The sequence below is a fragment of the Lineus longissimus genome, chromosome 5 (assembly GCF_910592395.1).
Source record: "Lineus longissimus chromosome 5, tnLinLong1.2, whole genome shotgun sequence".
Lineage (NCBI taxonomy): Eukaryota > Metazoa > Nemertea > Pilidiophora > Heteronemertea > Lineidae > Lineus > Lineus longissimus.
The window spans coordinates 19,062,220-19,086,228 of record NC_088312.1 but is presented as its reverse complement, the minus strand read 5'-3'; the positions used below and the strand labels follow the sequence as shown (position 1 = coordinate 19,086,228).

The 24,009-nt window shown below is 41.3% G+C and overlaps 4 protein-coding genes and 1 non-coding gene across 6 annotated transcripts; 2 read left to right on the top strand and 3 right to left on the bottom strand.

Moving 5' to 3' along the window:
* Nucleotides 1-50: 50 nt before the first annotated feature.
* LOC135488669 (rhodopsin-like) lies at nt 51-3,770 on the bottom strand. Of its 2 annotated transcripts, none has more exons than XM_064773330.1 (2): nt 3,711-3,770; nt 51-2,863 (listed from the first exon to the last, which is right to left on the bottom strand). In XM_064773330.1, exon 2 carries the CDS (start codon nt 2,417-2,419, stop codon nt 1,088-1,090), a length of 1,332 nt encoding a protein of 443 aa, XP_064629400.1. In that variant the 5' UTR covers nt 2,420-2,863; nt 3,711-3,770; the 3' UTR covers nt 51-1,087. The 2 variants fall into 2 exon arrangements, with proteins under 2 accessions (XP_064629400.1, XP_064629401.1); XM_064773331.1 differs by having other exon boundaries at nt 51-2,646; nt 3,711-3,769.
* Nucleotides 3,771-4,534: 764 nt separating this feature from the next.
* LOC135488429 (collagen alpha-1(XX) chain-like) lies at nt 4,535-13,424 on the top strand. Its single transcript, XM_064773038.1, has 3 exons — nt 4,535-4,740; nt 11,165-11,788; nt 12,172-13,424. Exons 1-3 carry the CDS (start codon nt 4,674-4,676, stop codon nt 12,285-12,287), a joined length of 807 nt encoding a protein of 268 aa, XP_064629108.1. The 5' UTR covers nt 4,535-4,673; the 3' UTR covers nt 12,288-13,424.
* Nucleotides 13,425-13,892: 468 nt separating this feature from the next.
* LOC135488431 (collagen alpha-6(VI) chain-like) lies at nt 13,893-16,636 on the bottom strand. Its single transcript, XM_064773039.1, has 3 exons — nt 16,494-16,636; nt 15,237-15,827; nt 13,893-14,730 (listed from the first exon to the last, which is right to left on the bottom strand). Exons 1-3 carry the CDS (start codon nt 16,573-16,575, stop codon nt 14,651-14,653), a joined length of 753 nt encoding a protein of 250 aa, XP_064629109.1. The 5' UTR covers nt 16,576-16,636; the 3' UTR covers nt 13,893-14,650.
* Nucleotides 15,959-16,031, bottom strand: Trnav-aac (transfer RNA valine (anticodon AAC)). Its single transcript has one exon. It is a non-coding gene; the product is annotated as a tRNA-Val (tRNA).
* Nucleotides 16,637-19,686: 3,050 nt separating the features above from the next.
* LOC135488215 (uncharacterized) lies at nt 19,687-23,485 on the top strand. The gene is made up of 6 exons (XM_064772714.1): nt 19,687-19,805; nt 20,262-20,541; nt 21,436-21,496; nt 21,875-22,117; nt 22,575-22,759; nt 23,091-23,485. Exons 2-6 carry the CDS (start codon nt 20,317-20,319, stop codon nt 23,148-23,150), a joined length of 774 nt encoding a protein of 257 aa, XP_064628784.1. The 5' UTR covers nt 19,687-19,805; nt 20,262-20,316; the 3' UTR covers nt 23,151-23,485.
* The last annotated feature ends 524 nt before the right edge of the window (nt 23,486-24,009 follow it).

Genomic DNA, 24,009 nt, shown 5'->3' with positions numbered 1-24,009 from the left:
CATAATGAGATGGTATCGCCGTGGTGGCGTTAAAGGGAGAGTATAGGCAGGAGCCACTTAGGTCAGATTAAGTTACACGAGCTGACCGATTGGTGTCTCCCCTATATCCCGTACATCAAAACAATTTATAGCTGTGCGAGGAATATAATCATCACTGAATCAATCCAAACCGAGCCCCGAAACTGAACTTATTAGCCACAGGAACACATCCAATTTGACCCCATAGCTCCTGCCCCAACGTTTCCCCAATGTTTTTTCAAAGTGACGAATCGTGAAAATAAATTACGGCAATTTCGATTCGCCATGGTGAAAACACATTCAATACGAATTTAAGACAGTCATCAATAGTTTCTACTTATAAGAGAAAGCAGCTGTGTGTGATACCCTTTACATTAAGCAGGTTTCGCGACACTTGCAGCTACGAAGTACGAAGCATGCAAATGCATTTTACTGACCATGGTTTTGGAGTTGCTGGATTCCTCGCGTAAATGAATTCGCGCAGTACTTGTTTTAACACCACAGAACTTCGTACTTCAACGTTCGAGGGGATTGTGAAACCTTCCTAATATGGACTTGCCTTCTTTATTAAATTTGTCAAAGGCACACTGCTCGTCGATGCGGTTAAAATTGTTGCTCATTCGCTTTCACGCTGCCACATATTGGACTTGGAATACAATAATCATATCTGACATCCAAAAGGCGAGCATGAGGATGTTACAAAGTATTTAAGAGTGATCATCAAGTGACACACGTCTTTGGTCACAAAAGAGAATGATCACTGATGCCATATTTCATCAGAGGATATGTTATTAATATCCCGATCACATCGTTGGTAACTAACGCGTCGTGGTCTATTGTCAGTTATGCAGCGGTCAATGCAAACCATGTACCCCTCCCAGGTTAGGGGCACTACTCACCGGCTTTAGTGTCTAGTTACCTAGAAAAAGGGCTTTTGATGAGAGAAAAAATTAATGTCGTCGACTCCTTCATTATGTTTTTTAGACTGTAATTTAGTGTATAAGAAGGGAAAATTAGAGAAAAATATGGTGAACACCCCAATCTGATTGACTGGTTTCTCATGCGCTGATTAAGCCGCCATATTTGTTTGATTATGCTTCGTCTCTTCCGGCGCTCCATATTTCGAGACGTCACCATTAGACACCATACTTATAGCGGTATTTCGCGAGTTGTTAGACATGGACGAACCCCTTTTACCTCTTTGTGTGAAGCAGCAAAGCTTCTTGCTGAGGTCACGCCGAAAGTTGGCACTGCTTATGCAGTATAAGTAGCCATTTATGCAGTTATTCAAGTCGAAAAGATAGTAGCTCGTTATGGCCAATCGAGTGAAATTCATGAAGCCGTCGCAGGTAGCGTACAGGTCTGCGAAGTCAGCATCTATGTTGTAGACCATTCTGGGTGTGGTCAGAGTCACGAACGATACGGAAATGACCAACATCGTGATAGTGACCTGGCGCTCTTTGGCGCTATCTTTCTGCTGACTGCCCTGTACCATGGCGGCCTGTCGCCTTCCGGCAAGCGCGATACCTAAGACGATGGCGAAGTTGCTCAGTACCAGGACAAAAGCCGGGATGAACCCGATCAAGGTTGATTCAAGCCAGCGAGACGGAATGGCCGTTGGATATCCTGTGTCGAGGTCGCACATGAAGCTGTCCCGGGAACGGTCCCACATGTAGAGGGTTGCAAGTTCTCCAGGTATCCTAAAGAGGGCTAGCAATAGAGTCGAAATGACCAGCGTCGTGACAGCTACTCTGATCGTCAAGATCTGCGTTGCCTTAAGTGGCATCATTACTACAATGACCCTCTGCACCGTCATGATCACAACAATCCATATCGCGATGCCGTCAAAGAAATAATTCCAGAAACTAAGAAGATGGCATCCAGCCTGTCCAACTGGGACTTGGTAGAGCTCTAGATATGTTGTGGCGTGTCGTACCACCAGAGCCACAAAGTCCATAATGGAGAGAACAGTCATGTACAAGTGGGGAGAGCTTCTACCCGCCTTCTCGTAGTTTCCTATAAACGCTAGGATGTTACCTACCAAGGCAATCGGCAGCATAACTATCCATTGGTTCAGCTGCAAATTTCGAACCAACACTAATTCGTCGATGTGATGTGCCACAAGGTATTGGTACGTACATCCGGCTGGCAAGGGTTGGGCAGCATTATCACTTGTGCTCGTATCATTGGGCATTTCACTTAATGTTATAAATTGATGAATAGTTGAAGTTTCCGTGAATACTGCATCTGTATCTGCCGTTCCAGTGTCGTCTGCAATATTGTTAATAGTGACGTCATTTGCGGATGTGACATCATTTGCGGATGTGACGTCACAAAATGTTGCATCAAAGCACAAAAGAAAGGAGAGGACGAGTGTAAAAATAATCTTTGGTGCTAACATGGTTCGACTTAGATCTCTATAATAAAAAGACGAAATCGCGACCAGGAGCAAATCACCACAGTCAAACCTGCGCTTATTGGCTGAAGAAGATCACGTCACCCGTGTTATTCATTCCAAAAATCAAATTGAAGATGTTACCACATCATTGGAACTGCGAGTTCATCTTTGACATTCTCCAACAAAAGTTACAAAGCTGCGGTGTACAGAGCAGTGGCCTATCCATAATCCTGGAACAATAGAATTTAATCCAATTTTACTGCACCGTTGTTTTTTCACTGTCTGAACGTCTGGCGTGTCGCTGACTTTAGTTCAGGACATGAGCATGTGCTTGGCAAGGCGTTCCTAGCGACAAGTCCATGTGGATTTTGTTGGTGAGATTTACTGCTATTGAAGTATCCCTTGTGCTACATCCATTTCTATTGTCATCTAGATTTTACCAAGTCCCTAAAAATATTAACGCAGCTGATAAAAAAAGCGTGCCAACCATTTCTGTGCACCTAACATGCTTAATAATAAACTGAAAAAAGAAACGTTAATTCCAACTTTTTAACACTATAATTTTGCTCCTTGTTTTTCTGGTAAAAATAACAAATTAGACTGTTATGTAGGCTTACAGATATAGTAGTTATCGACATGGTATTCAAATTTTTAGTCTAAAGCCTGCGTAAGTCACTTTTTACAAACTTCGTGTAACCCACGGCTACTCGCCTATAATGCTCGCAGGACTGGTGAATGATTTCTCAGCTGCAGCCGCCGCCCAGTGGGTGCCTTCATGGGAATCTTTCGCAAATTATTACAGGGTGTCCCAAACAAACCCGCCAGCAGTATAACCTTTAGCCAATGAAGAACTTGAAGGCGTAGCAAAGGGGTTCGAACGAGCAGCCCCCAACCCCGTCGAGAAAGATTCCGCCCAAGACGACAAAAATACTTTTGACTGTGTTTAATGGTTAATTCCATCGCATACACTCTTTTTTCAGGGGTTTCACTTCAGCAATATTTAGACTGACACCAAAATACGCTACTTTATGATTTAAAAAAATGTAAATAGAAAATATTAGAATGTCACTTATATACGGCCTTTTCTTTTTAAAGGGACGAAATGGTCTTATCTGCTGGTTAGACATAGATCTACAATAGGAGTCTGGCCCACTGGTAAACACAAAAGACTCATCTGTACAATCGTGCTAGGGAGTAGGCTCCAATCTTGGTCTATTAAAGAGCATGGACTATTCTCCATGAGGGGCTCATTTTACTTTCACACTGGTATGAAATTAAAAGAAAATGTACCAACCTGTGATCTACAGCCAGCTAGCGATTCTGCTCAAGATATGTCCAGCGCCGGAAAAATCCAGAGATGCTTTGATCGAGAGAATGAGATGACACGCCCGAGTCAGAACGGACAACCCACGTGATAGCCTCGGTCAGAACACGCGCGCCGGAAACCATTAATTACGTCACTACTGCTTCCAGGAGCGAAATGACTTTGTCGCTTTCAATGATTTGCCACGCGTGCCGAGAGCAGCGGAAGTGAAATGGGGAGTAAGGCGGTTCGAGGGACCAACTTTTAAACCTCCATTGTTAGGCAAGAGATTGTTTACAAACAGAGGTATACAATGCTGTACAAAAAGGTCACTGACGTACACAAAACTCACTTATTTGGAGGAATTAAATGACCGAACTTTACTTGAGCAATGAAAACATATTTTCAACATATGATCACATCAGATTACTACGAATGTTCATCCTTTAAGCGCCCAGCAAACGAGCGATATTTGTCGCTGCGACCTGCTATCATCATCGCGAGTGACAAAATATCTCGTTTGCGCTGGTCATCGCATGCGACAAAAATGGCTCGTTTAAGGGGCGCTTAAAAGTAAAGGTTTTTCTTTGGTGGATCAAACGGCGCTCAGTACAACGAGCATGGCCTTCCGCATCGGTTGTCAAAAACAACATCAACTTTGACAAGATCGAAGTCAAAAGAGTCCTGATCGAAACATTTAATGATCATCTGCGGTTGACCTGAGTAGACCAAAGCCCAAGCCATACAATACGTCTGCTGTCCTAACAGCTGGCCCGCGAAAACAAAGTTCGATTCTCCTCTCATCGGGATGAGCAACGTGTTGATATAGAAGTTTCAGTCAGCCACAGCCTTTTGCAGTGTGCGATCTTCTGAGGTGTGAGGTGTTCCTTCGATTCGGTGGATAACGGTTGGAAGCTGCTATCTCTTTGAAGACTTGACCAGCTTTTTTGCAAGATGAAAAAGGCATCGTTTTACGTTATTTTGGGGATTCTTATTTATATCTCTTTGGCTACCACTGCGGGTAAGGAGTGTGATTTGTTTTTATTTTCAAGTTGTAGGAAGGTCAAAAAGTGAGTAATGGATGTCTGGAGGCGGAACTTTAAACTTGGAGCACAAAGACGAGGGTAATGTCGGCGTTATCATGTCGCAGAGGTCTTCTCAATTCATCAGTACAGAAAAGCGCACTTTTTGTTTGATGGCATTGACTCAGACGACACAGTCCCACTGTCGCTGATACTGCGAAACTAAATTTTCAATTTCTATGAAAGAGGATTTCGCATGATCAGAACTTTAGCATTCTTTTGACATTTTCACCAAGAAAAATGTACCAAGAATTATACCTTCTCATTTCCTATTAAAGAGTCTGCCGCAGATTAGTTAGCTAGATTCGGCCTGATGAACAAGGGCCCGTAATAGGGTTTCATTCATAAACTAGCGTTATGACTTGATTCATCAATTGCCTTGCTACCGACTGAGGCGCGGGAAGGGCAATATATTCCTCGTAGTACAAAATTCGCTTTAATATAGGCGTTTTTTCAACCTCTGCGACACGACCTAGCAGACCTTTACCTCAGTGTGCCCCAAGCTTATGTCGGAACCAGGAGATCCACTTTATACAGCAAGCCCATTACACTTATTACATCGATATTTTACACCAACATTCGCTTCTTTGCTCTGATGATATTATCTTTTGGTATAGGCCTACTGTCATTTGCAAGTGCGGCCGATGTCGTATCAAATACACTCATTGTTTATTCTTGGTCATATCAACAAACGATAACTTTGTTTTAACATACATGTAGTGCTATCGCTAGCGAAAGTTTCGATTAAAACACCTACATATACATTTAATACCAGATCCGTGCCTGAGCAATTTCCATGGTTTTATGATACGTAATCTTTGGGTGTCGGACCAAGCATTGGGCAGCGGTACGCAATGGAAAGCAAGGGCCTAATGATCTATCGTGGGTTCCAATCCCGGCTGAGTACCTGCTTGATGGCCTTAACTGATTGAGTTCAAGTCAGCGCCTTATAACGCGCCCATTCGGGTATGCGCCTGTACGGATCGAATATCTCCCAAACGGACGTGCCCATATGGATGTTGTGATGTGTTACTAATATTTGATAACTCCTCAAAAGCACGGGTTTTTTTCTTTTGAGATCGATATTCATGTAATAATCTCACCGATTTGATCAATGTTCAATGCTATGAAAAACGCTGCAAAAATGATATATATTGTTAAATCTTAAGCTGGCGTTCATCTTTTTTTTCTTCAAAATGTTTTTTTTTGTTTTAGTTGACGAATTGAAAACTTATAATGAAATTCTGTCTATGCCCCTGCGGCTTTCGGCGACGTCTGGTAAGCCAATGAAAGAATCATCGTGCTTTCAGGAAATATTCCAATCTCGAAAGCAGACATGTTTTCAAGCAAATTCATTCTGTATTTTTCTGAAAAGCTGGCGTTTATCACGTTTTTCAAAAATGTCTTATTTTATTTTAGTTGGCAAATTCAAAAATGATACTGAACATTTGCCCACCTGCAGCTTTAAACCGCCGGTGACATCTGACAAGCCAATGAAAAATAATCTTACATATGCTACGAAAAAAGTGCTTACATAAAAATAATCTTCCTTTTAAGAGAAGATATTCCAGACAATATTCCATCCCCAAATTAAGTACGAATCCGTGACAGCGGCCATTTTCAGTTCTGAGTTACACTACACAATAAAGTAAAATGCATAGTGACTTTCCAGCATGGAAGCTGATACTGGCAGAGAGAATATGTTTGAATATTATGTCTGCGTTGGAGAATGGGTCAAAAAGCGATGATGGGGATGTACATGTAAGGACATATACTGTACATGTTTGTGTTGAAGTGCAAGTTCACAAGAAGGTCACAAGTACTTTTCAAGGCCATTCGGAAACATATTTGTTCAAATTAGCGTTAGAAGTATTGAACCAAAGTCATTAAAAGAGGACTGAACATTACATATTGAACAAACGGTCTAAAGGGGCGCGTCATCGGTGCATTTACTGGTGGCTCAGGTAGAAAAGAATGAACGCAGAATCGCTGAAACTTATTAATCATAGAATTTGCATATCAGTCTACACAACGCCATTGCTGTTCACATTCAGTGCGTTTTTACAGAATTATTCCAATTCGTGTTCAATATTGAATTATTTTATAGAACGGATAAAATCTGTAAAGGGACAAGTAGGGTGTGAGATATGTTATTTTTACATGCTAAAGTGGCATTTTGGGTTTTTCAATACATTTTCATGAATCGGCTCATAGCTATTTTTCATTGGAAAGTAGCTGGGTCAACTCTGACACCAAGAGTAAATATATAAACAAAGGAAGGCATCTGAACAACAAAATTGTTTTAACCAACTAACTTGTTAGACCCAATGCCAAGTCGTGCGTATCAACACTAAAAAAGAGTTGTCCATCTACAATATCCAAGTGGTGTATAAAAAAAATGCGACACCATAAACTTAGGCAACTCTAAACAATTTGGTTTCTCTTTGGGCGATTCCGATGTTCCTGTCTATGTTTAGGCTTCAAAATCGGTCAGCCAGCATGAAATCTTACTATTTTGTACCCTTGTTTTGAAATAGAATTGAACAGGCAACGCAGATGCAAAGATGACACTGATGAGAAGCAGGGCTGTGAGTACTGTATTGTGTCCATCCTGGTTAACCTCGCTGCAGTGGCGCTCCGGTCTCTTGTTGTTGTTGTCGTGTCGGATGAATTGGCCTGAAACCCTTTCTTTCTGCCAAGTCATCATCATTCCTGGTCCACGGGTATTTTGTCAATCCACCGCATATCCTCGTCCGTCATTCCGGTTACCCTGGCCTTTTGCATTTCTACATGTCTGCAAAAACTCGTTGAGCTCTGATCTTGACAGGATAAGCTCTAGTCGTGGAAATCGTAGGTGAGGTTTACTCATATTCTGTGCACGAGACGTCAAATACTTTACGGTATGCCCATTGAAATAGGCTCCGATCCGCTGTCAAGCTCTTGAGGAGGGATGGGCTTGGTGACCGTCTGTAAAGTCATGTATCTCTGCTTTTATTCCTTTCGCTACGAGAGAATGTTCGTAATGTATTACAAAGACCACTCGATCCAAAACGATATTTTTGCGTCAATCATACTTGGTCATGAAGATTTAAGCCGCCTTGTACAATTCACGTACATTGTAGCAGACATTTATATTGATTTCCGTTTGATTTTAAAACTTCTGAATTCGTGCACTTGTGATATACGTGCATACTACTAAATATTCGATCGGACCTCCAAAATACTGTAAGACTCATGGTATCAGCAATACATGTATGTATCAAAAAGAACATCGCAGCATTAGCCCATCCTGCTGGTGGTCATGACGATAAGCGGAATCTGTGGAAACTTAGGAATCTGCGTAAAAAGCCTCAAAAACAGTATACATTAAAGAAATAAAATATTTGTAATATTCGCCACCTTTTGTCCTTACCCAGCTGCAACCGATGTGGAAATGGTCCCAAAAATGCAGACCAATTTTCCATGTTGCTGTTTTCCGAAATGCTTGATAAATATCGCGGTTCAAACTATTTGATACATAAGGAATATTACAAATATTAATAACATATCTTATATCGCTATTCTTATACCGTTTGTACGTTTTGCTGTTTCCGCAGATACCGCAGTTTCCGCTGATTCCGCTAAATCGCCGCGGCCATGGTATTAGGCGGCTACGGTGATTTGATGCGGAGTTAAATCTAGTGAACCGTACTGCCACCCGAATTGGTTCTAGAATTTTGGGTATGCCAGAAAGTTCTCATAGCAACGCCTCCTATACGTCATTGAAATGACACGTAATGTTTGGGTCAGCGGCTCCGCATGATAAACCACAGAGAGATCTGATTTTTTTTCTGTTACAGATTGGTAATTTTTGTTGCATGTATAGGCCTGTGTTAGAGCATATACTAGCATATAACATGATCCACCCTTTGGAAACTCGCTGTAGTTGGCCTATCATTGAAATGGTAATCAATGGGAATAAAGTACCATCAACAGATCGATGGCCTTCGTATAAAACTTGCCAGATGGTGTTCCCATACCCTGCCAGTACCTCCAACTCTAATCCTAACCAACTCTCTTGTTCCTTCTTCCAATCCTTGTAGTATGGCTCAGTGACAACATGTACTTGAAAGATGTGTTCAGGATTACAAAATTATTGGGGAACATCTCGTCTTGAAAGAAAGTCTTGCATTTTCAATCCTGGTTGATCTGTCTGTTTTTGTAGTCGGCAATCTCTGCATGCAGGCTTTATTCTGATATACACTGAATTTACAAATACCCTTGGAGCATAATTGGTCAGTTCTACATTTGACCTCATGATGCCTTTTAAAACAGCAACTAATGATTTTCATCCTCGCAAACCATTGACTAAATGTACAGCTCGTCAACCTTACTAACCTGAAAATTGGTAAGATCAAGAATTGATAAAGATTTCAGTCGTTTTTTATTCTTGGTAAGATGGAGTAAAAGCCTTGCATGGTTGTCAATATGCGGTATCGTGTGACAAAGGTAAATCCTTGTCGCTGAGTGGTTGTTTCAGATAGTGATAGTGACAGATTTTGGAGAACCCACCGCCTGGCTTTTACTAGTCAGTTGCTGGCCTGGTTATGTAATCTAGTGTCAAACGCATAAATGGTTATATCGGGACAAATTGCATGGGGTTTTCTGTGTTGTGTGAATTGTTTTGTGCACTTTTCATATCCTCTTTGACAGCAGAAAATGGCAAAATAACTGGATTATTTATGGCATGATATATGTTGCAATATTCAATAAAAATATTTTTCATGCAATATTGATTTTTGTTCATTCATCGTTTCATTTTTGATGCAATGTTACACTTTTTGATGCAATGTTAAAATTTCCATTCAATGTGTGTTTATATTTGATGCAATGTTACATTTCGTTATGCAATGTTTACTCGATAATTGTTCATTCAATGTTTCATATTTGATGCTATGTTTCACTTTTTTCATTCAATATTCAAATTTTCATTTGATTATTGCCCTGATAATTGTTCATTCATCGTTTTATTTTTGATGCAATGTTACACTTTTTTTCATGCAATGTTCAAATTTTCATTCGATAATATGCATTCAAAGTTTCATATTTGATGCAATGTTTTCAATTTTCTTCATGCAATTACGATTAAATTTTCATGCAATATTTGGCAATTATTCATTCAATGTTGGCGCAACCTTTTTCTTTCAATAATCTGTGAAAATATTTATGCGAAAACTGCATTGTGGGTAATCTTAGAAACGAAAACGCTGATTGACTAATCTCGTGTAGTGGAATAGGAGCGATATACTGTAATATATATGAGCTATATGTGTTTATTTATCAGTTAAACTAGTAATTAAGTCTTTAACTGATTGGATTCTGTTAGAAAATGCAGGTTTTGATGATGTTTACCTTGGTCATGTTGGTTGTCTGCTAAAGAGCAACCATCTTGGATAATGCAATGTGGTATTTGCCTAGCGACCTTAGCAACCAATCAGAAGCCAGTTTACAATATTATAATTAGATTGGTGATGTCATTACCCAAATATGGTATTTGTCAACAATCAAACATGTGGGTTTGTTGTGATTTGTGACGCGTCTTTTCAAGGATTCAGAGTCCAGGTGTGAAGAGAACAAGTTGTGTTTTTATCTAAGAGCTGTGTTCTTTCAGTTATTTCATAAGGATTACAATACCACTAGCACATTGTACACAACTTTTTCCAAAGTCGTTTGATACGAGCTTGGAGGGAGGCTGTCACGACAATCACAATTGTATGGTTTGGTCTCATTCATATACAGCCATTGACAGCATGTACACAACAATGGAGTTTTTGGTACGTCTGTCTTATTCCCCGTCACGAGATTAGCCAATCAATGATTAGATTAGCCCACAATGCAGTTTTCGTATAAATATTTTCGCAAAATATTGAATGAAAAAGCTTCCGCCAACATTGAATGAATAATTGCCAAATATTACATGATCATTTTATGAAATTTAGAAATCGTTATTGCATAAAAAAGTGAAACATTGAATCGAATACGAAACATTGAATGATCATTATCAGGGCAACTATCGAATGAAAATTTGAGCATTATTGTATGAAAAAAGTGAATTATTGCATCAAATATGAAATATTGAATGAACAATTATCGAGTAAACATTGCATAAAGAAATGTAACATTGCATCAAATATGAACACACATTGAATGGAAATTTTAACATTGCATAAAAAAGTGTAACATTGCATCAAAAATGAAACGATGAATGAACAAAAATCAATATTGCATGAAAAATATTTTTATTGAATATTGCAACATATATCATGCCATAATTATTGGCCTGTATAACTGTATAAGTTCCATTTGTACAATTATTTTTTTCAGCCGGGAAGTGCAAGCCCCCCAAAGGCCTCGACGTGGTGTTTGTGATTGACAACAGCAAGAGCATACCCCCAAAGGACTTCGAAGAAGTAAAAAAATTTGCGGTGGGGATGATTGACGAAATGGTGAAAGCAAAAACGGACTTGAAGATCGGCTTAATCGAATTCTCTGGCAAAGCTGTTCCAAGCCTCTGGCTATCTGATGAGTTGAATAAAGAAAGAAAAACTTCGGCGATTCGTAAGAAATTTCTCTCGATAAAGCAGCCAGATGATAATTTCAACACCAATACGCACCTCGCCCTTTTTATAGCGCGGACGCAGATGTTGAATGTGAAGTATGAGGAAGGTGCGCGGTGCAACTGCGCAAAGATCTTGATCTTGATCACAGATGGCGCCCCCTCTTGGCCAACGTTTGCCTACACTGAAGCATTGGCAGTTATGAAACAGGGGATCCACCTCTTCGTCGTCGGCACGGGCGCGGAAGCGAATTTCCCCTCGGGAAATAGTGGAAGTAAGAAGTTGCTGAGTCAATACTTCACTGGTGGGGACGAGTCGAAAGTTTTCCGGGCGGACGAATATAAAAAGCTGCCGGGAATCACATCACAGGTCGTGGAGGCTACTTGCAAAGGTACGAAACCACGCCCGTGGAAATCCTGCGAAAGCGGAGTGGAATACTCGGCAGTGCTCATTTAATCTGTGACCGGTGGTAGAGGCCGATTCGGCCGGGGAAGGAGGGGGTCAGTCTCAGATTAACTACGGAAGAGGTCATCATCCGACTTATGCTTATCACACTTTAAAACCACGGTCTATGATCGAAACCTTTCAATAGAACTCAAAATGAGTTGTTCAATCACCGGCTACAGCCTGAGCACCCGGCTGAGCACTACTGACCGGTGTAGCGTTTTTGAGTGATTCGGATTCTGAGTGTTTCCCCTCATTGTTAGGTAATATATCCCAACTTAACCCCGACGATGGTGGAACCAGGCTACAAATCTTTTCCATGTTTTTCAGTTGTCCGCAGCTTGGAGAAGAAGGTGGCCGGCAAAATAAACACATTGCAGACTGGCGAGTATGAAAAGTTGCATAAGGAGGAAGAGGAAAGGGCTAAGACGCCAAAGAAGAACTAAGAAGAACTAAGAAGAAGGTGATGCCGCGAAAGTAACAAGAACACGCAAAGGTGTTGAAACTAATCACTGCCATTTTCAGTAAGGTTATTGTTGTCTTCGTTAAAGGTCCGACGCAAGCTCTCACAGCGCCGAAAAATGGCGTTTTCGGGACCAATAAATTTCCAATAACATACTAAAATGTCAGTGATTATTTCCCTATGAGCGATGCCAAAGGACTCGTTCGTACAACATTGTTCACCTGTGACCCTCTGGTATTGCTAGTGTTAACCTATCTCAAGAGGTGGCAGCAGCGGTGGGTATAAACTTGAGTTACACTACAGTGCAAAACATGATGGGTACACGCATGGTGCATTTGATAAGGTACTCACTTCTGCCTTATCCCTGTACATTGTACACTCGTAGATGAAAAGGTTTTTCAGCTGTTGAAAAAGATTTGTTCGGCCAACACGAATATGCACTCCGTAAAGGTTTCTCAGCGGAGTGAAAAACCCGTAGAGGAGTCAAAAACCATAAGGGGTTTGGAGCAACTGCAGAATAGCCGGCCTGTCCCGGCTATTCTGTAGTTAGGCCAGGGGTTTTCAATTTACAACCAAAAAAACACCACGGGGATGCATAGTTTTGTTGGCCGAAAAAGGTCAAAAACCTTTCTTTCTAAGTTCAGGGGGCACGGGTAAACATTGTACGAACGACCCAGGCATTTAATGGTCGATGTTGTGCATCCTTTCCATTCGCCACTTTCCCCAAGCAGCAATTTAGGATTTCCTGACAGGTAAAGACCAATCAGAAGAGAGCTATCATACTTGTTCGTCTATGATCATACGGGGGTTCGATTGGTCAAAACCTCTCACTTGACATGAATAATTCCCACATGATTTCTGCTTGAGGAAAGTGGTGAACAAATGAACGTTGCACGTGGTAATGGATATACTGAATGTAGTGTAGTCTAACTGTATTGTTCCTATAGTGTTGTCTAAGAGCATAGTTTGGTGTTGTGGTGCATTAAATTCATCTTTATTTAGGACTGTTTTGAGATGCAGGGCTGGCAATGCAGAGTTCCTGAGTAGAGGGCGCGACACTTGTGTGCAGAAACTTTTGCACTGGATTGTCTGGGTCCTTTTTCCGATACATCCAACAACTGGTATTCCATAAGCTACAGCAGTAAACACCCTCAGTGCCGGTTTATAAGTTTAAAATGTCCGAGAATAGAATGTCCGGGGAACAAATAGTCTCTTATATGCACTTTAATCTCTGATATATTGACGTTCGTGGCCTTTATAGAACTACATTTATACTAAAGTGTACCATAATCCGTCAGAATACAAAAGGGACGGACGCTTTTTACAGCGGGACATTTTCTACTTCTACATCGGCGAGATACTCCTTTTTTAATGAAAGATGATTTGAAGGAAGATTCTTCGTGGTAAGAGACTTTACTTCTGCTCATGTATGTGGCATAGCTATGAATAGACTAAATGACTATTGTATACTTGACTTAAATTGTAACCACATTCAATCATCATCTTCATCATTAAAAATAGCCTCGTAGCCCATAATTGAGCCGTTGCAGTATCTTTTTCTTTGCACGATTCTTATAAGGCCTATAAGGCACGATTCTTATAAGGCCTATAAGGCCTTAAATACTACAATTAGATAACATTCCAGGTCAGGTTATGATAGCACATTTATTTCAATCTTTAGAAAACACAAATATTAAAAAAACAGCACACAAAGAACTAACTTTTCTATATGTACAGATACAAGTAGGTGAGATATGTTGTTTTTTGCAAAAATGGCTTCCGGTCGAACCGTGACATCTCCTACATATAACAGCAATCATTGAAAAATCATTAGACTGCAATAAACACTTCTATTGAACGGATTGTGACGGTAGACCTGCCTCGCCACACCAACGAAAGTCATATATTAAGATACCAGTGTAGTAAGCTGTTACATGTTGCGGCATACAGTGGCGAGTTTGCACATTCTACCTTTTAGCCATCTATAGTCCCATGCCAAAGATGGCCCTTTAAAAGTCAAGAAGGTTTACACAAGAATGTCACTCCAGTTGTGTCAAATGGTGGGTATTTCCTCCCTAAGAATAACAAAGTCACTCAATGCCAAACGGGACGAATACTGTATTACAAACAGAATCAGTTTTCGCAGAATCAATAAAGCCGTTTGATGCTGATCCTGCCATATTTTGAATGTGTCTTGACGTCACTTTATTGGTCAGAACGGTATCACACGATAAATTTTGCAGACGTTAGACATTTTGATTGGCTGATGACGTCGACCAATCATTCCCCAAAATGAGAAGCAGAATCGCCAAAATGTCTGACGGCTCTTTGTGAATCCGGGTCCTTCTAACTGAATAATGGCCACTCTTTCTCGTAGTATTTCTGTGTCATTGGGACAGGTGGTGTGCTCCTCTTTTGGTCGTAATCTGAAAATACAACCGGCAGAAAATGAGAAGACGTTTCAGACAAAACGAATCAAGGAGATTTATTTGTACGAAGCCCATATTTGCAGTGTTGAATTTTCAGGGCGATCTGGGCTGATCGTTCAGTCCTTTATAAGCCGTTGCAATGCTGTTTATGTGTTTCCGTTCATGTTTGGAGAACGCTTGAAATCACAGTGATACGTTTTCATGGTCGCTCCAGATGTATCTTGAGAATTGTTTGGAAAACCTGAGATATAGAGCAGCCGATGATGTTACACCGCCGGGCCATCACGAAGTTGTGGAGATTTGATGAGGGCAACCGACGCGTTCACTGCCCCATCGGAAAAATCTCGAGCAACGGTCTGCTTGTGTAGTGGTGTTCAAAGGCGACTCCCCTCATCGTGTGCATGAGACCCCCGCGTGTTGCACCCTTGCGTCAATGTATCAACGTATTGCAGTGCAGCGAAAAAATGGTCGGGACTGGAGTAAAAGGAAACTATGGCACCTACCTCCACACATTTTCTTTACGACCACGTCCACGAACGATCCCAACTCACTCGCCTTCATCACCCGATCTACGCGGCGTTTGTCTCCATCGGTGAACATAGCTGCGAGATTCTCCACCGTCGCCCCCTGGAAATTGCTATCCTCTCCCATGGCCACGACGAAGATGTGGTATCCAAGCTCCCGCGCGACCCTGGCCTCGAGAAACGCGGAGCTCGCGTAGCTAGGGAACCCATCCGTGAGCAAGACAATCCCCTTCGGTGAGCCGCACGTGCATGTTGTCTTTTCGCTTAACTCCAGGCGGGCGAGGTTCAAACCGAGGTGCGTATTAGTGCCAAATTCGGCGTCATGTGTGATGTCATTGATGGCCTTCTGAAGTTCCGGTCGGGAGAGGTTATTGTCCAAGTCGACCTCCACGACAGCCGTAGCACCATATTTAACCACGCCGACGTCCAGTTTCGTCCCCTGCTCCCTTAAGCCTTTTATGATTGCGTTAGCGAATGTCTTCAGTTGTTTAAAGTCCTCTGGGGTGAGGCTGTAACTAGTGTCAAGGACGAACATGAGATCGAGGCGCTTCAAGTAACATTGGGACTTCCCTGAAAGTAAAAATCAGTGTGAATTTATATTTTAGGCCTGTAGGCCTACAGACACTATTCGACCACGCTTGCCAACAGGATTTTTCGAGTATCATTGGCAGCAAAATGTCAGCTCCACGCGTTAAAAAGATTGATTCCGCCCGGTCTCGAACCGGGGACCTTCTGCGTGTTAGGCAGATGTGATAACCACTACACTACGGAATCCGCTGATTGCACTACTTGTCAATCACAATTTGTTCCTATCGATTGGTACACCAACGCATCTCGCGGAGGGGGTCGATTATTTTTTCTTTGGTTTCCATTCGCTCAGTGTGCAACCACGGACTTAAACGGTTGGCGATGGCGTCGGATTTACCTGGTCGACAACATTGTCCGTCATTATCAGCTATGCAAAACAACGATTCGCCCGGCCAGAATTTGTGTAAACCTTTTGTGTTCGCCCAGAACTCAACTCAAATTCTACGTCGATCTCGATGTCGTATTCTTTTTGGGGGAGGGATTAATGGTTGACTGCTGCATAATGTGACTATCATGTGAACTAGCAATACACACTAGAGTTTCAGTTAGCGCTGCCGTTGACGTGTAGAAAACCGGGTAGGCCTATATGCTTGTCCAAAATTTGAGCACGTGCAGGGCAATGTGCTCTTAGTTTAAACTTTTACTTACCTTTTGCGGGCCCAGCTTCAGCTATCAACACCAATGACGCCAACACCAACGTTCCAAGTTGAAGAAAATTTGAAAAATTCATGATTCGAGTAAAATTTCTGCCTCCGATTAACTTTATTTCCAGGCCTGCCTAGGTATGTGGACTGACCGCCCAAGACCTGCCTAAATAGTAGTTGTCTAGGGCCTTGACCTGCTTGGGTAATGAGTTCTTGGCAGATGAGATGAAAACACTCGAAAATTTGGCTCAGAGTGGGCTATCCCCCATTTCGACATTTCAAATACGTGTACCACGTTGGAGGTCATACCAGATGGTATAAGAATTTGTGGTAAATCTTTTGAAATTCAATTTTTGCAAAACCAACACCCTTTTACAATTCATGGTGACGACGAAAACTTGACACTGTTTTCCTATTTATTTGAGCTCCTGATAAGCACATAGTGGCGAAACGTGATGCTCTTTGAATATGTATACAAACAATCAGCTTCCTCTTCAAGAAGTGAATGATTTGCCAAGGGCCTTCGAAATTTAGAAAAAATTGGAAAACCCACAGAATATTTCCGAAATGACTCAACAGTCAACAACAGAGAGATTACGATTTGGGTGAATCAGAAACAACGCAAGGTGTTTTTGAATCTTCCTCAACAGAAGGAATTCAATGGCGAAGGACCTCTTCAAGGCAAGGGTGGAAAACCCTACAGAATAATATCCGTGATTTTTCGGAGTGACTTTTCCAATGATGCATTGTGTAACTCGGCTGATGTGCCCGTATTCTTGGTATCACAACTGACAGAATGACGAGCAAGCTCCGATTAGATCATCTTCCGAGTTTTCAAGACTACTGTGGGAATCAGTGTAACCAAGCGCCTCGTAAGCAAGCGATTTTGTCGCTGCGACCTATGCCAGCTTTATTGCTGCGATTAGCGATAAAAGGATGGCTCATCTCCGGGTAAACCGGTAATCGCTGGGTTTGATCCAGTGTCTTTCAAATAAAAAAACTGGTTGATCGGAGGTAGCGGCAAACAAGGATTCTTATCGCAAGCAGCGATGACCACCGATATAAGCGATTTTTCTCAGATGCAAAATAATCGTTCGTTTGCAGTTGTCACTGCAGGTCAACAATGGGTAATCATAGCGACGATGCGAGCTGTATTGATCAAACCCGGCGCATACTGGCTTAACCCGCAGATGAGAGATCTTTCTGTCGAGCAGCCGAGCGACTATAATCGCAGCTCACTGCAATTTAAATCGCTCGTTTGTAAGGCGCCGCTTCCTGAGCCTTTTTCTATTCCCGATCTATCGCCCATGCCGATCTGGCGTTGCGCGTCACAAGATGTGAGTTTGACGGAATATACATGAGAACTCGGACGGGCACATGTATGGAGAAGAAGCCGTCTTTCATATTCTAGAGAGAGCACGGGGAGTTAAAGTTGCAGGGGGCTCCTTGAAGGATAAGACTCAAGGATTGACGCACACCGACGATAAATCAGCATGTCGACCGGCAATTGATAGGTTGGTTTTGGCTTAAGGAACTCTGTGTGGGCAGGGATAATATTGATCTTTCATCTGCTTAATTGGAGAATGTGAGCGGACCTGTCTGAGAACCTACTTTTTGTGATATGATTCGTTAAAGGGTATACACCGTTCGTTAAATATCTCAAAATTGTAGTTGTAATTGAATTTGAAAAAAAATCCAAATTGTGTAAATAATGAATTGGATATCAGTTTCAACAACACATTTGTGTAAACAGATATACAAATACATGTACTATAAATAACAAGTTTCAGCCAATTCATCGTCATAATTACTGCACTGTATATACGGCATTGTTTATAACTGCATTTCTATTTACCTGGACCACCAGTAATTACGAATGGTGTACCCCTTTAATCCAAGCCAAAATTAACATGGTATTTATTAACATTAAGCAAATACATGTCAGACCTACTTTTTTTAAGATGTTCTTTAAGATAACCTTTATAAGTCAATCAGTCGATAAAGTTGAATGACTTCATACGCAAGGTAAGCTAATATACACGTATGTCGATATTTATTTAGCGGTGAGTGTTGATGGATGGAGTGCCTAATATTTACTCAAGAAATCAGAAAAACTATTTGGTATGAATGATATTAGAGAACATTTCTGTCTGATGAAATAGGAATTTTAAGACCAACAAACTTCCATAAAACGATTCTTTAAAACGATCATTATAATAATGGGGTGGATAATGCATGATTGGCGTTACAAACGTACACTGTACGCAAACTATCACACACGCGAAGACTGTCAAAAATCGCGTCAATCTGCAATCGCCGTCAACGTTTTACCAAGACGATTTTCGTCGGGTGCGGAATACGGCACTTTAGCCCAAACTTTCATCGAGGCTTTAATCAATTGGGAATCATTTGGCCACGGCTTAAAAGGGACAATTTCGCAAGGGATTTACCTAGCCATGAGGATATTGCCCCTGTTTGACACCATGCGCCGCCACTGGTTACATTACATCTGTTAACAATTTTCGCCAGTGTTGCGAGGCAGTTTTGGACTAGGCTTGCAAATTTCAGGCAGGCCAAAGGCTACCCGCCGTTCTTTTGCATTGTTTATTGCAGTTCAATGGCCATGTCTTCCGAGAGGTGACACAGTGATTCATAGCCATGCAAAGTATAAGTCAGAATAACTGTCAAAGACTGTAAAATCTGCCAGGAGCCGCACCGACTTTCTAGATGGATGGAAATGCCCTGATCCTGATGTAAATGATTCTATCTTTGACGCTGTCGCGGCGAAAATTGCAAGAAGGGTGCTAGTATAATGTAGGGACAGACAAAGGGTGTTCTAAAATCACATTGAAGATTTGAGATAACTTTTTAAGTCCTGTCCACTTTGGCCCTGTCAGATGGAAACGAGCAGAGGCGGAATCTACAGACGTTTTTGGGTAGTCTACTGTAAAATCAGCCCAGGGCCGTCCCGACTTTCTACATAATAGAAACAATATCTATTCACTGGTATCTGTGAAAAATGCATGTGGAACAAATTTATAAACCTATTTTATGGACTTTTATCCAATACGATTATTCAAGCCCGTCGGTGGAGACATTTTGCGAGGACAATACGTCATGGCCGACTGACGACGGAGTGGCCGCAAGGGGTATTCAGAAATATTGATATATTGATATGCGAATATTCACGCGCTGTAGGTTTGTATGTCTTGTTTACTGGAATACGATATGGCGAGTCGTCTCTAAAGACTGGAGGAGGAAAGAATTTCATCAATATCAAGAAGACGAGAATAGGGGAGGCTGCGCTCGGATTCAGGTAATATTCACGTTTGGTGAACCCGAGGACTTATCTGTTTTCTCCCAAGTATGTTGATACAAAAACGCTTTCTCACAAGTACATGTATGTTGATACAAAAACGCTTTTAGGCTTGGACTGATCTCACCTCACATAAATTCGGCGTCTAAAATTGACGACATGAAATTCATGAAGTATCGCGTTTCGTCGTCGAAGTCTATGTTTTTGGCTCAAGTTCAGTTAACATTTCACTGCTAATCGAAATGTTGTACCGAGGTAGGTTTAGAACCGTCTCAATTTCAGTTATCAGGACATCATTTCGGATCTCAACCCGAATTTTAAAGAAAGAAATTGTCACAGGTTAAAACTTAGCTAATGATGGTCGTCAAGAAAAGAACATGACGCCCCGTTTCGTTCTCCGTCGTCTGCAGATTTCAGGCGATAGCTTATTTTGTCCGTTTTAATTTCTTCATATAGTGAAAACACAATAAATGAAAGGTATCAACTAAAAATGCTTTGAGCAACTGTCAAGATGAGCGTACACGACAAGCCGCAATCCCAGACGGGTTCAAGAGGAAAGCAGATGCCGGAAAGCCATAGACCTTCCCAATCTGTACAGGGAGCCCAGGACGATCCCGACGACCCTGGGAAGCCCGTCAGTCAGGCGGGGTCTCAGCGAGGGTCACAACCAGGAACGCAACCAGGGACAGCCGCATCGAAACAACGGGACAGGGGAGGGAGGAGGAGACCTCAGCAGGTTGGTGCAAGGATATGCTCGAATTCCAGCGTCAGTCGCATGCTCCTCCCCTCGCATTTGTTACTGACCCTGGAGTAGCCTAAGCTCAGTCATGAGTGCCGAGTGTTGCACTGAAGTGTAGGGTGGTGCAAGGAGTGCCAGTTTTATAGTGTCCTAGGATAGACTGTCCGGGTTGCCTAGGATTCTTCTATGCCCTGTTTAAATCTCTATATAGGGAATTGATTGTCAACAAAACCAGTGATTTCACACAATTTGAGGTCTGACAAATGCTTCAAGGAGAGGTTTGGTTAGGGTTGGCCAGTTCTGCAATTGAGCCTTATTTGACATTCAAAGCGTACACGGGTCAATTAGGCCTCTTTAATTGACTTAATTGATAGTATATGCCCTTTTGAACTCGTACAGTTCTCATTCAACAATTATACTTCAGTTTGCATAAAACCCGCCGTATGGCGGGGCGCTGTAGTCTGCAAAATGGCTGCGCCCGTGATTTGGAAACCAATGTAAACAATGCACAAAAAATCGTGTTTTAGAGGCTTTTCACATAGAATATTTGACATCTAATTCTTTATTGCAATAATTGAATACATGCTCCATACATTGCAATCATGGTTAGCATTGAATATTGTATGATTTCTGTTTGTTTGAGGATTTTCTAAATGTGTCCTATCTACTCTATATATTCACTGTACATGATGTACACGAACTCCTGTGCTCCTAATTCGCCCAGGGTTAAGGCTATTTTTGGTCATTTTACAGTATTTTGACACATTTTGTATTGTGGCTAGAAAATTATATTGTTTTTTTGCCTCAATCCAAGTTTCTAAGAAATTACTCTCACCCCTCAGACAAGGGGTTCATTCCTTGGCTAATGTCTTTTGCTATTCTTTTTTTCAGGGGAATGAATTGGCTGGTATGACAGTCGAAAGGCAACAAAAATACCTGGAAACAACACCATGTATGTATAGTAGCTACTAGGTAGAGGAGTTACATACATCTTTGTAACTCCTCTGCATAGTCACAACAGTCACAATCTGATATATAGTCACAATCAGAGACATAGTCACAATCAGAGACATAGTCACAATCAGAGACACATTGTCAGTTGAGACAAGAGGCAATGGAGTAAGAGGACAGGACTGCGAAAAGGAACACCTAGAGACCACAAAAAGAGCCTCCCTCATTGCCTATGGGAGTCGGGGGGGGGGGAACCAAGCTTTTTATCTCTGGGTAAAACTGTGTAGGTTTCAAGCAACCAAAACTCCTGACTCTGCAACATTGTGGCAGTTTCCCATTTTTGCACCACCTGTATTAACAATCTTGTCTCTGGTTTCAGTTACTGAAAATGAATTGAGGGCACTACTTTTAAAACAGTACACGGTATATGACAAATCAAAAGGGCAGGACGGCATACCGATAGACAAGTTCCTAAACATACCGGACTTTAACGGGCACCCATTTATAGCAAGGATAACGGAACTTTACAAGAGGGATCCAAGGGATGTGATTATGCCTGAGGAATTCTTAAATATCTGCTCAATACTTTGTTCTAAGCAGGAAATAGAAAAGAAAAGACGATGTAAGTATTGGAAGCAATTCATGTCCTTTAAAAAATTATGAGTCGCTTGCCAGAATAAGGAATTAGGAAAGCTGGATGTGACTTCATATCATCTATTCTGTAAATCAATACATTTTTGTAATAATAATTTAAATTTTTGTGAATTTTGCAAATAACCTAGATTCATGTAAATGAAAACTGTGAAAAGTATTTTTGGCTGGAAAACCAAAGGAAATTTTGTGATCTACTGAAATAAAAATAGTGAAAAAAAATTTCAGATATTTTAGAGATCGCAATACGACATCAGTGTGAATGCTCATTTAATAAGTGTTAAGAAAGCCTTTTGGAGTGGGGGATGCATGTGTTTTCATGAACAAAGAACTTGTCTGTACCTCTGTCAGATGCATCTCAATCGACTACATCAAAAAAATTTAGGGTCCAGGTTGACAGGTTCAAAACATGTTCTTTTTTCTTTCAGTGGCCTTCAAAGTGTTCGACGTTCACGAATTAAACTACCTTCAACATGATGAAGTCTTCCGCATGTACAAGATGTTGTTCAGTGGCGCCATACCAGACGATTCGATAGTCGACTTGGTGTTCAAACTCTTAGAGAGGGAGGGGTTAGAAACAAGTGGAAAAATTACTTATGACGACTTTTCGAAGGTATGAATTCAGTTTAATCCTGATAATTTTGTATAACGAGAAGGAATGGGGAAGTCTCTCTTTGATATAAAGTGTCAGACAACATAATTTGACAATATGAGCAGTTGTCACATCCACTAAATGTCACAATCAGATTCGGGAAGGACAGTCACTAAACATTTGTCCTCATATTCAAAATGTCAGATTGTGATAGACAATGTCACAACCGAGAGACAAATTGTCACAACCAGAAGCAGGTGGTACAAGAAGTCATTATCAGATAATGGATTTAACTTAACACGTTTTTGTGATGGAACATTGAATATTAAAGTGAATGTTGTCCTTTTTTCAGCTTGTTCCCGATTCGGAAATCAATACAAGGTTCACAGTGGATATTCAAATCAGGAAGTGAAAATTCAAAGCGACTTTCGAACAAGGGAGTAGGAGGCACAGTGATTTATTGATCAACATTGTCCTTCACTCCGTCCACCATCTGTGCAGTGTGTGATGTGGATAATGACAAGTAAATGCTTTTGCTTTTACTTCCTGTACAAAAAATGAAGTAAAAGCATTTACTCGTGTTTATTGGTAAAAACTACCTCTGCAGTTACAGCATTGGAGATATTATGTGGTACCTGCACAATACAGCCAGGGCAATTGACATTTATATCTATAGGTTTATTTTATTCTTTATTGAGTTTTTTCTCCGCTATTTTTTAGAAAAAAATAAACTATTTTTGAAAATGATGTTGGCTGCTTTTGATACTTCTTCCAGGCATCATGTCTGGGGTACTCCGAATCTGGTCAAATAGCCAGCAAATAACGTCACATTTCTGACTCTGCCACATTTGGGAGCCATTTTCATGACGCTGAAGATCAATCTGGTCAAATGGCCAGCAAATGACGTCACATTTGTGACTCTGCCACACTTGGGAGCCATTTTCATGACGCTGAAGATCAATCTGGTCACATAACCAGCAAATGATGTCACATTTCCGACTCCGCCACATATTGGAGCCATTTTCATGACGCAAAAATAACTGTGTCGTGCAACAGGGAAACATTAGGTCCTCAACAAACTCCTCCATGCTCGGACCTGCTGTAATTTTTTGATGAATTTGAAATGACCACCAGATGGCATCACAAGCAATGCATCTGTATATCAGGCTACAAGCTTCTGGTACTTTCTAGTTTTCCGAGGGCATAAACCTGCATCATCATATAGCAGTCCGTGGAAACCCCATAACCCCTCCCCCCAAACAATCCCTGGC